Below are 18,164 nucleotides of genomic sequence, written 5' to 3' on the forward strand. Positions count from 1 at the left end.
ACTAATTGCATGCGTTTCTTCATATCATACATGAAGAAGCTCAGCCAATCAGATTTGTGCATTATGATGAGCATTGTGACTCAAATGAGTGACACACACAGGGAAAGGCTTCAGACACCAATACAATACAAAAGTAATTAGGGATTTTTTTTATTTAAAATATGCATTTGCTTTTTCTAAATCATTGTTTTATTTGTAAATTTTACTTGAAATGAGATTGACATTTTATTTAGAGTATTTGTTATATATAATTATTAATATTATTAATATCTTGCACTATTGTCTACTGTGCCTTGGACATCCAGTATTGTACCTCCTCCTATTGCGATTATTTTGCACTTTTGTTTACTCTGCCCTGTACATCCAGTATCCTACCTCCTTCTATTACAATTTTTTGCACTATTGTTTACACTGCCTTGTACATCCATTATCCTACCTCCAAATCAGATTATTGTATTCAGTCAGTGTCCCATTGTCTCATGTGTCTATCTGTGAGCTGCTGGTATCGTATGTCTTGCACTTGTCTTCTGTTTGTACACTTTCCTATATTTATTTACTTAGCTTAGTTGAATTTAGTCTATTTTATGTTAAATGTTACTGAGGAGAGTAACGTAATTCCAATCGTTTGTATGTCCTGTACATATGCAGAATTGACAATAAAACTCTCTTGACTTGACTCTCTTCACTTAAATAAATGCTGAAATATATTGCAATATAATTGAAAGTGTAATTTGATTTGACATTCAGTTGTTAAGTACATAAAATGATGCTATAATTATAAGGTAGTTGTAATGTACTGGATATGACACTGATCATAATGCAAGTTATACATTTTGTTCTAGACCTCGGTTTGGGAAAATTTTCTCTAACTGGACCTTAATTAATTTTAAACCTAATTTAATTTCAGGTTGCTATCACCATCACTGTCCACTTAAACCCTTGTTTCTTTAGAAAGGATCCTGTCATGTTAATCAACACTCATTGACTGTGCTTATATATAAATCATTGAAATATTCATAAGAATTTGTAAATACAAATAGCTGGAAATCGCAAAAGTGCTGCAAAGCACAGTCTTGTGTATTGTTCCTTGACAGGACCCTTCTATAAATATGCAGTGGTTATTCAGGCATAGAAATTAAACATCCATTTGAAAAACACTCCTCCAAAGAACCCAGCACACGTTATGAGGTTTTATGAGGATGGAATAGAATAAAGAGAAGTTGTCCATTTTAGTCAGTCTGTTTAATGAGGTTTTGTTGGAGGACTTCAGATACAGTCCCCTGAGAGGGCAGAAACATTCCATGCAGAGGATTTGCACAGTGCTGTCACACAAGTTTGGCACAGTGGGCAATATCTGGACCAAGAAGAAGAATAACAGTGATGGCACAAATAAATGTCAAAACAACTGCCATTTTGGAGGATAATTAACACTGATTTGAAGATAACATTCCATCTAGTTCCATTTAATGGCACATTGCTAGGCAAGATGTTACACGTTATGAGAAAAGAATTGGAATTCATTCCATTCCAAAACACCTGCCACCTTACACAAGTAATACCAATCAATTTAAATGCATCTATTGCTTTGTCAAGAAATAGTTATGATCAGTGACAATTTCAGTTGCCATCATCCTCAAAATATAGGCCATCTTTATTATCACCAGCCAAGCTACAATCATTAAATAAACAGTGAAGGATTCAGTTATGAAACATTCCATTGCAAGTTTATTCACTTATTGCTAATATTAATCTCAGGGCTATTAATACAGTTTAAATTTAATATAAATTTGTAGTTATAAGATACAGCAGCACTGGCATATGTTTACAAAGGATAACAGTCAAATTTTTGAGTACAGAATACAGAGTGGGAGGAGCTTCAGGGCATGCACAGGAGCTTCATTAGACAGAGGAGATAAGGGTGACCTCTCATTTAGCAAGAGGTGCGAGAGCAGCTGTCACTCAAACCCACAGAGAAACTAACACACACGCAGCCACACTGTAGACACATGCAATTATTTCATTCTCTTCTACTCAAATATTTATACCTAAATAATTTAAGACAATATTTATATATATATTTTTATTTAATTTGTAATAACATCATTTAAAGCTAAAAATACACTACTGTAAAGCATTCTAGGAGGTTAATTGTCTGATGACAGCCAACCACAATACATCTGGAGGCCCTGCTGTCCAAACCCAGGACTGACCGTCTACTCACTCCTTCAATAAACTTAACAAAAATATATAAATAAATAATACAAAGATAATTTGTGGTGAAATCAGTGGTGTAACTTACAGTGATAAACACAAACAACCACAAATAATAATGTATGAAGAAACAGAGTCATGGACAAAGCTAAAAATAAAATTGACAGACTATAGCAGACAGGACAAGGAACATTCAAATCAAATCACTGAATAATATCTGACGCAAAAGCAGTCCCAAAATGTAATAAATATAGTATTCAATCAACAAAACATTTAACCTGATATGAGTAAACTAATAACAATATACATAGAGCTTTTGATCATATATTTTATGCAAGCATGCAACAAAAAATTCTTTAACAAAAGAAAGATATGCTGAAATAGAATAAACACACAAGAAGCCCTTGTGTATGCTTTTTAAATTGTTCTTTGGAATGATGTCATTGTTTCCCAGCAAAATCTTTCAAAGGATGGTTCTTTAGAAAAATAACCCAGTTCCTAACCACTTGTGGTTCTTTAAAAATCCCTTCAGTGGATGGTTCTGTGGAGGACAATGGAAAAGAAATGTAGGATTCTGAAGAACATTTTAGATTCAAAACACCTCATATTTGGCTTGTAACTCAGTCATTACTTGCATACTCACCCACTTGGCCACTCACCTATGTACCACAGGTTGAAGGTGTTGCCTAAAGGGGTGGTATTAGTGCAAAAATTTATTTTGATGTTTCACAAAAACAATGCTGCACATCAATAACACTGTCCTTTGTTTAAAGAGACTCCTCAGCCCATAAGAACTTTTAAATTTGTATATCCCTACTTACAGTAGGTTTAAACATATGTGTTGTGGAGCAGTTTTAGGTTAAAGAACCCTTGCATCTTATAAAGTGTGCAATGTATAAGAGCTTCCTAAAATCTTTACAGGTCTTTATGTAGAGGTTCTGCATTATTGCACATCTCATTTTGATTAGAAAAGATTCCTAAGCAACCACCCTTTGAATTTTGTGTGTTTTAAGCAGTTCTTCCATGATATCAATTCAAAGAACAATTTAGCTTTTTTATGTTAAAGAGTGTAGTGGTAACTCCTGTGAATTTGTCTTTGTTGTCCTGAACACTCCCTTCGCTCTCTTTTCCTATATCATCCGCCCACTGCATCGAGTGACTGATGTTAGGGCAGAAGTTAAGATGGCTGACACAGCAGGCTGTCATTTCAAACAAGCACTAACTAAATTATCCTCCTTCCATTACCGTAATGAAAATTCTTTCCCTCTGAGGCGAAGGGGGTTGGGGGGAGCCAACCAGCCAGCCGAGGAAGGGGGGGGGGGGGGGGGGGAACAAAAAAAAACAGTATTGACTCTTTGGCACACAGACATCACACAGTACTCAAACAGCTTTTCTCTATAGGACGTGCATTCTCGCACGCAATGCCCGGACAAAATATATTGATAGTAGAGGTGACATTCACAACGGGTGGTGTGCTACATATAGACAACACATGTAGGTGAATACTGACTCATGTAGGTGCCAAATAGGGTGTATGAATGTATCTTCAAATACATGCTCACTATCAGTCTCATTTTGTTAACCTAGCGAACTCAAACATATTCGAGGATCATGCTGTGAGCATCAATATTCATGCAATGTGTACAGCAGTCAAGATGAAAATATGTATCAGCAAAATACAGAGATCACATGTCTCACAGACTTGCACACCACCACAAACACTTGCCAGTGCAGAACATAGATAACACACAGACCACGGACTGAAATGGCTCATGATTCCTATATGTGATATCAAAGATTTGAGTTGAACCCACAGAGAGACCAGCAGACGACACACATAGCAGACCACAGAAGCAAATGGCAAGACTGAAAGACAAGGAGAAGATAGAAAGATAGAGGGGATAGAGGGAATATACATTGAAAAATACACAAATGGTCAACAGTCATTGTAAATTACGCAGACTACAGCTTAAAGGAAATCCTTAAGTAAAAAAGGGAAATGTGGGATCCTGAGGACCAGAGTGAATGAGGGTTTCCAAGCATCAGTTGTACTGATACACACGCATACAGTTTTCAGAGGTAATATCGCACTTCATTCAACCTTTTCTCACCCACTTCTTTTCTGATGACCATAATGCTCTATAATCTCTCAGTACTCATTACAGAAGAACACACATAGCCTGATAGACAAGATTCTCTACTGTGCATATAGGTGTAATGTTTATATATCTGATCTTAGGCACCAGTCAGTATTAAATGTTATGTAATTAAAACCAAAGAATCTGTGATACTTAGAGAGTATGGAGTAATAAGGTCATGACGCTTCTCTAATTTGTCTTCTCTTGCATTCTCTCTCTCTCTCGCGCTCTCTTTCTTACACTCCCTGCAGATCTTTTTAGAGATCTGTGCAGCGTTCCTGTTTGCTGTAGTGGTCAAACTGGCTCTTCCAGTGCATCATGTAGGAGCTCCAGCGGTGGAACTCTGCCTTCCACTGTCGTTCAGCATCATCAATGTTGTCTAGGTAGAAAGAAAGCGTAAGAAAAAAATATTAAAACTTTGTTTTATTTGATCTTTAATTTTGAGCTGAATTGATGCAAACACTTTTTTTCTTTTTTGCTCAATCAAAAAGTACAACCAAGATAAATAAGGCCTAAAAACAAGAGCAGAAAAGGAAGAATTAAAAAGGAGCTCTGAGATGTAAACATCCAAGTCTGAGACATCCATTAAGCAAATTAATCAGCAGCATACAATGGTGCACCCAGGTTCCACCCATTCATCAGAGCAAAAGACCTCTGGGGGATTCAGTTTGAGTTCAGGTCACTTCAGCTAGACTACTGCAACTCCTCAGAAAACAGGGTATGGGTTCAGCTGCTTTATGTTCTGGTTCACCTCCAATATAATAACACCAGTTGGCACTGGGGAGTTTGTTTACTGTCAAGATACACATCCAATGACAAGGCATTTCCTCAAGCAGTGAAAGGCTTATTTACATTATGATTAGTACTGTATGTTCCCCAAGGATATTAAGCAGTTTACTACTTTGCCAATAAGTACATTATACCACCATAAAAACTAAACATTTGTTAAAACATTTGCACCTTTTTCAATTGCCTTTCAATAAAATAAAAATAATTTAGCTTAATTTAATGTATAATTGAACTTGCATGCCTGAGAAAAATAACATGGATCTGACCAAGGCAAAAGAAATAAACTATCAAAAGACAAACAGCTATTGATGCAACTGTAACACTAGTGTCGATATATAAACACTTGTTTTAGGTTCATAGTCACAGTTTTTCCAAATGAAAATCAACTTACTGGAAAGAGACACAAACTGAACATATATTAAAAAAAAAAGAATGCGGTATTTTTGAGTATTAGTTACCAGTAATGTTGAGTAGTCTTGGAAGAAATCTGTTCCATAAAGCACAGAACTGTGTTCTCAGGCCCTTGTGCACCTTCATTGGTTCAATGTTGAGGCCTACATGCTTCTGCTCTTTAATTGTGAACAGAGGCCACCGCTTCCTGGTGTCCACGTTTCCGTCAATGTTAATATTGGGGTTACTAATTTTGCAAAGAAAGACATGGTATAGATATTGAGATAGTTATCCCATGACAACATTATAGAAAAAAAAATAAACATTCAGCTTTACTCATCCATATTTAACTGGTTTAAACATTTTGCCCTACATAACACACTATTCCTGTCTTTCTTACCCAGTCCGTGCAAAGTTAGCCCAGTATCTCATCATACGTTGACTGAGTTTCTGCTCATCTAGAGTGTAGTTGAGCCTTTTCTCCAAGGGCAGACCAAACACAAACTCAATCTCATAGCCATGTATCACACCCATCCACTCAGGCCAGGCCAGATTAGAAGCTCGATGGTCAAACAAGTAGAGATACACTGCATACGAAAGAAATATGGTGATATATTAAAATCAGATGAAAGGATCAAATGATCTTTACTTTTTTTTACTTTAATTAAATAAGCTGGCATTTGTGTATAAACATGTTAAGTTTCAATCAGTTATTTTTAACAATGGTTCAATTTCACATTTAGAAACAGCCATTACACTGATACGTATTGGCTGGCATGTATCAGGGATTCTGTAAAAACCTTTTTAAGCATGGCTGCCCTCAGTTGGTGACCCACAATACAGTAACTAAACTGGTTCATTTATGAGTATACAATGTAATTTGGGCAGAAGTTTACAGACCAGTAATAAATAGGTATAAATATGATAAAATTATAGAAACAAGTTGTATTTACCCATAGATTTAATGTCAGTTTATTAGTTCTTACTAAATAATTATTCGGTATTCTATGTAGAAGGTAGTGGCATTTCCCTCTAAACAAACTATATGCTACATTATTTTAAATAACTGATGTTATTACCTAATGTGGGATGCAGTAACTAAGAAAATATGAAAGATATGCATATTTAACACACCTATTACGCTGTAGATTTACTGTAATTAAAATGTGTAATTTGACTGCACAAGTACACTACACCTGAGCTTTTATAGACATAATTTCTCAGATACAATGTAACGTGCAGTCAGAAACAACAGAATAGACAGGCTAGAAATAAATCAGAAAAAGTGAATGAGTATTTTACAGCATGAAAACACATAATTTGTTCAGATCTCTTAAGCAGGTGTTTGGCAGAAAAAGGGGAAATAACAGGTACAGTCCCTCAATTATGTGTGCGTGTTGTATTTCAGAAAACAAATATTTTCCCACTCTTTTGTGGGAATTGCCATTATATTCAACACCAATGAATAAACAAACAAATAAATAAAAATTTGTTAGAAAATGGCAAGCGAGAAAAATGTTTTGACTGCACTTGTTATGAATACTATCGAGGAAAAAGCACTACAACAGCACAGGCATCATTTTTTGTGTTCTTGGGGTTAATATTGTATCCAAACAATTTGAATATGGTTGTTTTGATGTTAGCAATGAGCCCTGCTCTGGGTGACTATCTGTGAGGAGTTTGGAGTGTTCTCCCCATGTCCTGTCGGTTTCCTCCGGGTGCTCCGGTTCCCTCCCACGGTCCAAAAACACGTTGGTAGGTGGATTGGCGACTCAAGTGTGTCCATAGGTGTGAGTGTTTGTTGCACTGCAAAAGACTGGTGCCCCCTCCACTGTGTGTTCCTGTTTTATGCCCAATGATTCTGAGTAGGCACTAGATCTACCACGACCCTGAACTGGATAAGCAGTTACAGACAATGAATGAATGAATGAATGAATGAATGATGTTAGCAATCATAAACATACATTATTAAGTTTTAGTTTTAAGTATTTAGTTTTTGGGTTTTCTTTTTTAATTAAAACTTATCTGAACACTTATTATTTACTATAAAATTGACATTTAATTAATGAGCAGTACAACTTGTTACCATAATATTGCTGTATTCCCCAAAAATTATGTGTAAAGGGCAACCGCAATTTGATTCTTCATATTCTTTGAGTTGCACTTAAGATATAATCTAAAACATAATAAATAACACCTTATATGGATGTTTAAAATTACATTTTGTTGGTAAAAAGATGGCAAGGAGCATTTGCAATGTGTTACAATTATCTAAGGGCATATATATTGCTGCCCTTCCAAACCACCTTACCTTGTGAACTGCCACTGTTGCCTACTGATCCTGAAATGCCTAGGCCTATATTCCCTTGACCTGCCGTCTCTGCCTGGGCATATGATTTTGCAAAATGTAGCAGAGGGCAGATTACATTGTGGTCTCCCACAATGTCATCCATGGCCTCACGGTTCTTCACAGGATTGTCCTCATCCATCCAGTCAGTGTACTGAAGGACAACGGCTTCCAGTCCAATCTCATTGGCATGTGGAACACTCATTTTCACACCCTCTAGGAAGTCTTCTCTTGAGATCAGGCTTTCATTGTCCTTGCTGAAACCTGGTGCACCATAAATCAAGAAATATGATCCTTCATTCTGGTTCACGCCCAGCAGGATTTGTGTATCTTTGAAGTTGCCTTCACTAAGCATAGCATCAGGAGTGTCAGGGAGGACCACACCATCCACAACAGGCACAAAGGAGAAGCGGAAGAGGCTGCTGTATGGGAGTACCTGCCACTCATTGTCAATGAGCTCCTGTGGTTGTTTGTTCCTCAGGCAGGTAATGAGCTCAGTGTCATTTCCGTCAGGGCAGCCCACCAACTTTCCCAGTTTGTTGGCCCTCCTACGAGCCTCATCGAAGCTGACTGTGGCCCAAGGGCAATTTGGCACACCACTTTGCAAGATTGCACGAGTAAATTTTGGGCGACTCTCTGGTGACAGAAGGTGCATACCAACGGATGCTCCACCTGCACTTTCCCCAAAAATGGTCACCTGCTTGGGGTTGCCTCCAAAGAACTGAATGTTATCCTGCACCCACTGGAGCCCCATTCTTTGATCCAATAGGCCCACATTTCCAGGAGCTTCAGAGGAACCATTAAGGGCAAGGAATCCAAATGCTCCCACCCTGTAGTTCACAGAGACCACTATCACCTTCTCTGAATGAGCTAGGTAGCGTCCGTCATAGACATCCAGAGAAGAAGAGCCACTATAGAAGCCACCACCGTATATCCAGACCATAACAGTGAGGTTATGTGGCCGAGGAGAAGAAGGAACCCAAATATTTAAGTAGAGGCAGTCCTCACTCATCATTCTATTGGGGTTCCACATTTCAGTGCCATGAAAGCCAGGATATGTAGTGTCCACATACTGGTAGCAAGCGTTGGGGTAATCTTTGGCCTCAGCCACATCATTCCAAGGCTTTTTGGGCTCAGGTGGCTTAAAACGTCTTCTTCCTAATGGGGCTTCTGCAAATGGAATACCCAGGAAGGCAATAACATGACTTTTCTCTAGGACAGGCAGGCGTATACCTTGGACACGGCCTAACCTGGTGGTTACTGTAAGCTCAGAGTCACTCTGGGCAACATAACAATGGATGAAGAACACAATGACAACAATAGGGAGGAGGAAGATATTGGATGTCTTCATGTTGTCTTCTGTTTTTTATTAAAGTACTTAGAGTTTTTCGCAGCCTCAGCACAGAATCTGTAGGGGACAAAATCATTGAATAAAAATTAAAAATGTGAAAGGTCGTACTCAAAAGGCGTGAGTGTGTGAGTGAATGTAAGTGTGTCGCCCTGCGAGGGACTTCTGACTCCCCCTCCAGAGTGTGTTCCTGCCCTGTGCCCAGTGATTCCAGGTAGGCTACAGAAACACTATGACCCTGAATTAGATAAGCGGTTACAGACAATGATGGTGATGAATGAATGAAAAAACGAAATGTATGTCATTGTATTAAACTAATATACAAACATATCTACACTCTGAAATGTTTTGTTTTTGAGAGAGTGTATTCAACACATTTTTAAGGTGTATAAATCTATTTGCTGAACATTGTATGGACAGTGACCCACACTAATGCTTTTGTTTTCTAAATATTGTTGGGCCATTCTACCAAGGTCTTAACACTCACTCACACCTGTGAGGTTGTTGTTTATGTATTGCATGTTGTGTGGTTGCCATGATGGCCAGATTAGTTCTGGAGGCATGGTTCGGGAGACGGTGCATGACTTCTGCTGCAGCTGTGTGTAGGAAGGTGGCTATTTCTGTTCTTTTACCCCCTCTGCATATGAGGAGTTCTGTAATAGAATGCAGTGTTAACACCATAGGTTCAAACATTTCCACGTGAAGGGTTTAGATCTTCTTTTGAACTATGTACAACTCTCATGAAAATAAATTAACAAAGCAGATTTCATTTGAAACATACCACTAATTGGCCATCAGCCAGATTATTCGTGATCTATGAGGTGATCACCACTCTTATATTTACAGATTTAAGGATTTAAACTTTAAAGTAATTATCAATGTACTTAGGCACTGACAGAGAAATCAGCCAGTTTGTCTAGGGATAAAGAACATGTCACTCAAGGTCATCTTAGATGTTTCTTGAATATCACTCAAAGAGAATATAAATGGTACTCCAACTAGGTTTCAGCAGGGTGTTAGAAATAAAAAACTGGCAATTCTATGGCAGTACTTTAAAATGTGTCTGTAAAATTTTACAGTGACTCCCTCTGTAAATACCTCTGCAAGTTAAAAATAAACGCTGCGAAATGCCATTTATGCATGTCTATATGCTTGCAGTTAATCTAGAATAGTTAAAAATGTTCATGTGTTCTAGCTTAGCACTAAAATACTATTAGAAAACCCATTGGAGTGCTAATATAAGTCATAAGTCACATAAGTCATATGTGACAGAATAAATATAAACACATAGATTATAAGTAATTTAATATAGATCTGTGGGATACGTTTTATAAGATTCTTTCCCTGAACTGACACACTAAAATGGATAAATATCAGTGTCACAGCACTAAACTTAATTGCCTAGTCCTCTTCAAATTGAGGTGAGGTCTTGCACAGATTTTGCTCTAGGGCAGATTACTTGGTAGAATAAGGAGAAAATGCAAACACTTACTAGAAAATAAAAAAATATCAGTAACTTCACTGCTAGTTTAACTTATTATTATATATATTACTACAAATGAAGTAAGGGCAAAAGAGAGTAATAAAACTGAAGGGTACAGTAATTTAACTGTGGGACGCAGCTGGAGTGTCGTCTCTGGAAATGTAACACGAGGAAAAACACACAATTTTACCCTTCCACCCACACACACACACCACCACACTACCCCAGCCCCCCCACACACAGTCACTGTCACATTAACCTGATTTTCACTTTGCACCATTTACTTTTCAGTTTGTGTTAACTCTTATAGTTAAGAAAACCTTACACTATTTCTGATAGTAAACCAGAGGGATTGTAGAGGTGCCCCAGGGACTGGGATGCAGGGTGTCCATCAGTGTGTCTCAATGGGGTTATTAATATCAGAGAGAACAGCTGCAAGCAGGAAACGGGGTAAGGGAGGGTATGTGCATGGGGGACAGACACAGGGGAGAGGCTGCCTGGCCTCAAATTAGATCCTGGAATTTGCGTATGAAGTTCACAGGGGGATTCACTTTCAGCTTGGGATTACATGTCGTCATGCGCGCTGTCATATCCTTACCCACACCTTTCTCTCTCCAGCAAAACTCTGGGACTCTCTGTACATACTACTGTCTGGTGTTAAGAAATTAAGATTGCTTGCACTGTCTAATTAGCTATGTCCTGTAAATTTCACTCACAACTAAGGCAAGATAAAGGAGATATACAATAAATAAAATCACTTGTTTAGTCCATTAGCACATTAATTTGGGAATCTGTAGTGCATAACATCCACCAAGCAGTGAAATCCACAACCCAGGCTGCCTAAATCAGCAAACATAGGATAATATGAGCCTTTCAGAATTTCTGCTGCTTCTTACACTTAGAACAGTAGAACACTTCTGGCGCTTTTCCACTGCATGGAACCTACACGACTCTGCACGGCTCTTTTGCTTTTCCACTGGCCAAATCTGGTCCCTGGAACTGGGTAGGTTTCCAGTCCCAGCTGCTGCCAACCATGCCGCGTAGGTACTACATGGTGATGTGTAAACCCTGCAGAGCGCTGATTGGCCTGAGCCATGTCAATCACCACAAAATGCACCGAACATGCAACTAGTAAAACTGATCTGTGAGAACTGGGGTGTGGCGCCGTGTTCAGTCCAAAAAATTAAAACAACACGCCAATACATCATGAGTAAACAGCATGTAACTTTACCGCCGCTGGTGTTGTGGTTTACAAAGACAGCGATTCCTGTAAGAGATGGGTTTTTTCAACCTCACCGGCTCCATTTCACGGGAGAACCCTGGCAGTGGAAAAGCAAAAAGCTTTAAGTGTGTCCAGTCAAGTTGTGTAGAGCTGGACCCATGCAGTGGAAAAGCACTATTAGAGTGCAGACAGTGTAGACATCTGAGTCTCTGCAATCACAGCAATGGACCAGCATAAGACAAGCTTAAACAGTGCATACAAACAATAAAGCACAGAAAAATAAGAGTACTAAGTGATTATGGAGAAAATGAGAGAGGATAAAAAAGAGAACCAAAATAAAAGGCTATAAATCAGAGCTTCTTCTCCTCAATCCTGGGCTCCCGCAATGAACAGAGCTGTGGCTCATTCTCATTTAAAGGACCAGGCCCAAAAACCAGAAGATCTGGACAGGCCTGTTTGGGCATGGTAGAGAATGGTGCTGTGTTGTTTTATCCTTATGTTATTTAGAACAAATTATGTCACAGATGTTTCGTTAAGACCCTAGAACTGTGTTAACTTGAGCTAAATTGGGTACAATAAACTATATCACTAATCAATGCCTTCTACATTTTTTATAGTGTCAAGTGCCATGAGGATTTCAAAAGGGTTAAACTAATACATTCACACACACACACAATAAATGTATTTTTAATTGTCATTTTCTCAGATGTCTAAAACTTTTGCACAGTACTGTAATTGTAATCAGCTCAAATAATTGTGATCAGGCAAAATGTTATGACGCTTTTTCGCAGCATGATTTTTGCTTTTCGACTTGACTCGACTTTTGCTGTTCCATTAGGCAAATCTCGCACCTGGTCCCTGGAAACAGGTACTTTTATAAAGTACCTACTCACATCTGGTTCAAATCAAGCTAAGAAGGGACTGAACGTGATGTGTAAACCACGCTGACTGGTCAGAGAGACTTGTTTTCATGGTGAAATGAATACTGCCAGCAAAAACTAGCTGCTTGTAAAATCTCCAAGCTATGGTAGCGATCACATTTGTATCATCCAACTCACAACAGCAACGTGTAAAATTACACCATAGTGTTTTGCAAGGGCGTAGATTTGCTCCTGACACTGGTGGGGACCTATGAATTTAACCCTTCCTGCAGCTCTAGGTAATGAGATGTTGACAGCTCAGGTTTTTTGTTGTTGGGGAGGGGATCAAGTAATTGGTTTGGACATTTCTATAATTGCTGGATATTGGTGGGGACATGTCACCTCCATCCATGCTAAGTCTTGGTGTTTTGAAAAGGTTCAAATGCTCCTTGGATCGATGGCCAACTAAAACTCCTGTGAGAGCCAGACAAAGCAACAAGGCAGTAAAAAAACTCTACTGACCTGTCTTGAGTTGTGTCCAGTCCCCAACAAAAACACAATAATATGCAAATACACGATGAATTAACAAAGCTTAATGCAACCTCTGCTGCTACTGTAACTTCCAAAGCCTGTGGTTCCTGTTAGAGGGGGCTTTATAGTGGAAAACCAACAAGTGATCAAGCGAGTAGAGTTGGTTCCATGCTGTGGAAAAAGCACCTACATTTTAGTAGGAATTTACATTGACAGTTTAATTAACATTTTAAGGTCCTTTAACATTTTTATGCTATGACCTTTACTAATGCAGTTGCATCACTGCAATACACTGTAGTGCAGTTATTTGAACTTAAGGCCATTTCCGTGGACTCTTATTCCAGCACTGCCAGTAACAGTCACTAGAAGGGTGACTTCAAGTGTGCTACAGTGTGTTTGGTTGCCATGGCAATGAAGAGCCTACACTGGCCACTGCATCCTTTCTGTCTGCACACACTCTTAGCTTCATCTGTGCCTACACTCTCCCCCTGACACTCTTTCTTTGCTGCTTTACACTACATTTAAAATGTATTTTGCTCTCACCTCACAGTTCCTGGGAGTTTTTTAGTAGCTGATATGCTACATGAGGTAAAAATACACAAATCATTTTAAATCGTAGAAGAATCTATAATATTCTCTTCCATAAACTTTGTTCCATTAATGCTCTCTTCTACTGACTGATTTGACCTGTCTGTTCTAAAGACCACTACAGGGCGTAAAATGTTAGTGTTACAGAATTTCAGGTGCGATGGCTCCCAATGCTAAACATGAATTAACCAAGGTAAAAATTTGTAAGAAATAAATATGGTAAACTGTTTTAGCTCACATAGTGTTAAGCTATTAATGCTAACAAGCTTTACTACACTACCGTGTCTTCAGAGCCTACCTTCTTTGATTCTAGTCAGACCCACCCATCCCCCAGCAATTTACTATGACTGACGCATGCAGACAGTTTGATGATGGCCACAGAAATCGTTCCAGTTTTCCATCTCAGGGCTAAAGCCACCAGACTGTCATAAAGCCAACTGTACAGTGGAGTGCTATTATTAACATAATCACAACAACTGCGATATTTTAAGTGTTGGGCCTTTGCTCTGACTGAATGAATAGAATATAGAACAGAATGTTAGCAGTAATTGCTCTTGTCTGAAGCAGCTGGATGCTTATAATTAACTGCTGTAACTGGAATACAGCCGTTAAGGAGGGATTCTAACGAAATGTCTCCATAATTAAATATTTTAGATGTAAACAAATCCCTTAAGATAGGAAATTGCCAGAGAAGCTTCCAGACTTGCTCACATGAGTGCTGACAGGATCCAGATATCTGAATAGTTCACTGGTTCTAAAAGCTAAGGATACAACAAGAGATGGTTAAAGTTTGAGAAGTGTTCAATTTTCTGTTGAAATTATAGCAAAATAGTACCGAGATTTAAAAAAAAAAAAACGTTTTACTATTATCCACATATATTCTGAACATGAGTGTATGTTCTACTGCCATTTAAAAATAAATACATTTGTGTAAATTAAATGGCTGTATGGGTATGTAAATCATAAAAGAGAAGGTTATAATTGTGATTTAGAAATCATGACCTCTGGTGTCTATCACCAATATTGAAAATCTGAATTAATCAGTTTCATTCATTCATTCTCTGTAATATTTTTATCCTGTTCAGGGACACAGCTGGTCAGTTTCACTGACCAAATCATTCTGAATTAATTTGTTTCTTGAAAAATAAATTATGCAGTGATGTGGAATTCCTCCTTGAATATAATTACTACTCTGAATAAAAAGTGTCAGAGGAAGATAAAAAGTACTCCTCTATTTATTGGCATGCAGAATAAACTAGGATTAAAAAAAATAACCTCAGATTTTAGATATCCTAAGTCTTTATGGGATGTCCTAATTAGCTTGCGGTCATGCAGCTTGTGCCTGTGTCTAATTAAGCAGTTGAGGACCACATGAGTGGAAAAAGATGAGAGACAGGTGATGCAGGTAAACAAGACTTCATTTTAGGGTTCTGTGGGCTGTGATCTCTCTCTCTCGTGCATGTCTCTCTCTCTCTCTCATCCCATCCACTTCCATCTCTCCATCCCACCATGCCACATTGGCCTAATGAAATCACAGAGAGTGCGCACATCCATCACCAGATCCATCTTGGGTCTGTGTTTTTTACAGCCTCTGCTTTCCTTAAGCTCACAGGTTGTTTCAAAGCTAAAATGCTGCCTGTTGAGATATGTGCGTGTGTATCCTCAAAGAGCTTTAATTATGCAACACACATCAGACAGTTATACAGGGGTGGGCGATATGACAGATACAATATGATATTTTACCACATTTTCAGGGCACACCTTATCATCTCATACCGTACAGTACCAAGTCTAATTAAAACAAGCTTCACTGTACTAATGACTAATACAGGCCTATTGCAATGGAGCATGAAGTTTGTCAGTTTTTAACTAAACATTCAAAAGATGCTCAAAAGCATAATGCTTTACCATTACACAATTTATACAAATAAGGATGTCAAAACACTGCCCATATCTATATTGTCATACAGAAATACTTGGTCTGAAGAAAGCCCATATACATTTAGTAAACAACCAGAAAATATGCACTGCACAATAATATCATCATCATCAGTATTTAGATGGCGTTTTGATTAATACACATTATTTGCAGCTGTGCATTGAAGATTATAAGTAAAACTGTCTGCACGTGTAATATCTTCAAAATGGAACTGCAAGACACTGAATAAATGGTTGAAAATTAATGAACGCCAGATGTGCATTCAACACCAACAAACACGCGCGGAGACGCGCCACATACACGTCCATAGACCAGACATAAACACAGCGCCAGTACGTATCTCTCTCTCTCTCTCACACACACACACACACACACTCTATCTGTCTCTTCATCTATGTCTCTCTATCCCTCTGTACTGCCGCGTGCTGTTTACTTGTAAATACAACGCGCGAGCAGTGATTGAAATGACTGGATGTTACCTGGTGCGCCGCGGTCACTCGAACGCTCTCTCTCCGCGTCCTTGAGTGCTGGAGCCGCGTAGTTGTGGAGTTATGGCCGTGCGCACCGCGGAGCAGGCCGTACAGCACTCTGTGTGTGTGGAGACTGAATTAGTGTCTGTGCTGTCAAATGTGAAGGCTATATCTTCGCTCTTCTCTCTCGCGCGCAGTGAGCGAGCACAGACTCAGACCTGGACTCGAGCCGCACTGCTCTGCTACGTCGATAGGGGGAGACCGTTTATAATAAACAGCACAGCGAGGAAAAAAGAGAAAGCCGCGCAACTCTCGCGAGAAAAACAGCTCGTGCTGTTCACGTCCATGTCAACACAGGGCCAGACACACACGTTGGCCTCAGATGTGCGATAGAGCTGCTGCTTTCAGCCGGCATCACCCACCATCTTTGCCCCCCCTTAAGAAGAGAGCTTTCTGCCACTGCCGTCTTTAGCTTTCTGCTGGGCACATCAGGCTGAGGGCAGGCACAATTTTTAGTGCTTTAATTCTGCAGGCCCTGTTACTTATCAATGCCATTGATTGTTCTCCGTCTCTCCTACCACTTACCACTTCTGACGCCAATGTAGAGAAGGCGAAGAAGCAAGTTAAACATAACATTTTAAAGACGTGACAGAAACCTCAAAGACATTCTTGTTAAGGTTGTGAGATAATATATTGAACAGAACCAATGGCACTGTAGCCTGCAACTGCCGCAGATGTGCTTTATGTAAAGCTAGTGTAGACACTAGAATAACCAGCCTGAAAGGATCAGTTACTATGACCCAGACCTCCTCATCACTGCCTGAGCTGTCTATTGTGTATCATGCAAAAGTCATGATCGATTATATACTGGAGAACTGAACAGAAGACTTGCTGACCATTTCATCAGAATAAAAGATTTGTCTATAAGGATTCTCCAGTTGCAATGCATTTTACAGCTAATGGACTTTCCACTAATCACATTACTGTTTGCATTGTCACTTGTTGCTATGGCAGCAATGAAGTGAAGAAACGTCAGGAGTGAAAAAATGATCTCTCTGAACTTCTGAACCCATTGGAATGAATGTAATTAATGTTCCAATGTCTATGACTTTAAGTATAACACACCACCATCTTATTAGTGTCACTGCAGTGCTAAGAGCAATCTATCACCAAAATACATCTTAATAGCTGCCCTGAGGTGGTACTGTAGATTTCATGACCAATGAAGAACAGTGTAAATTCTGGCTTTAAAAAGAGGCAGAGCAACAAATAGATAGAGAGAGGGGTGCACTTAAAGAATAAATGAGACAGACAGCAGGTTTTGCATGGTCCTAGCTAATTACATCTGGGGTAAATTGAAATGGAGCTACTCTATAGCCTCCGTCCAGAGCAGCATGTCCATGGGGAGTTTGAAAGAACACAATGCAATAAAACCCCTCAGAAAATGGGAAATGTTTATTTTTATAAAAGTCTCATTAGCTATTTATTTTTTTATTATTATTTATTTTCAAGTGAAGAAAAATGCTTTCATAATTTTGGGCAGCAACATATAAAAAATATATAAAAAAACAAAAAAACAAAAACCTAGTAATATTGACTTATTATCATATTTCCTCATGATAAACCACCACCCATTTTCTAACGAATAAACGAATTGGGGGTGTTTCATGTTGCAACAGTCTAAAATGCTTGTATTTTTTAAAAAAAGGCTAAAACTCATCCTTTTTTAAACAGAGGTTAAGCATAACCATTGAGACAAAGAGACAGGAAGGGAAAAAATAGGTGTGTTATGAGAGGGAGAATTTTATCAAGGGAGAAAAAAAAAAGTTCATGCCTTTCCCAAATGAA

General features: G+C 38.7%; 1 protein-coding gene across 2 annotated transcripts; it reads right to left on the reverse strand.

The window, feature by feature from the left end:
- Positions 1-1,229: 1,229 nt before the first annotated feature.
- ache (acetylcholinesterase (Yt blood group)) lies at positions 1,230-16,528 on the reverse strand. 2 transcript variants are annotated; one of them, XM_066681604.1, is made up of 5 exons: positions 16,326-16,528; positions 7,840-9,283; positions 5,929-6,115; positions 5,597-5,775; positions 1,230-4,728 (listed from the first exon to the last, which is right to left on the reverse strand). In XM_066681604.1, the coding sequence occupies exons 2-5, from the start codon at positions 9,224-9,226 to the stop codon at positions 4,607-4,609; spliced, it is 1,875 nt and encodes a 624-aa protein (XP_066537701.1). In that variant the 5' UTR covers positions 9,227-9,283; positions 16,326-16,528; the 3' UTR covers positions 1,230-4,606. The 2 variants fall into 2 exon arrangements, with proteins under 2 accessions (XP_066537701.1, XP_066537702.1); XM_066681605.1 differs by lacking the exon at positions 16,326-16,528 and adding an exon at positions 11,938-12,216.
- Between the last annotated feature and the right edge of the window lie 1,636 nt (positions 16,529-18,164).

This window comes from Hoplias malabaricus, chromosome 9 (assembly GCF_029633855.1).
Source record: "Hoplias malabaricus isolate fHopMal1 chromosome 9, fHopMal1.hap1, whole genome shotgun sequence".
Lineage (NCBI taxonomy): Eukaryota > Metazoa > Chordata > Actinopteri > Characiformes > Erythrinidae > Hoplias > Hoplias malabaricus.

Bases quoted from the DNA above. Each gene is read 5' to 3' on its own strand.
- ache (XM_066681604.1), bottom strand. From the start codon at position 9,226: ATGAAGACATCCAATATCTTCCTCCTCCCTATTGTTGTCATTGTGTTC. The intron at 5,776-5,928 runs GTAAGAAAGACA...TTGCAAAATTAG, and splicing joins GCTAACTTTGCACGGACTGG to TAACCCCAATATTAACATTG. The intron at 4,729-5,596 runs GTAACTAATACT...CTTTCTACCTAG, and splicing joins AAGACTACTCAACATTACTG to ACAACATTGATGATGCTGAA.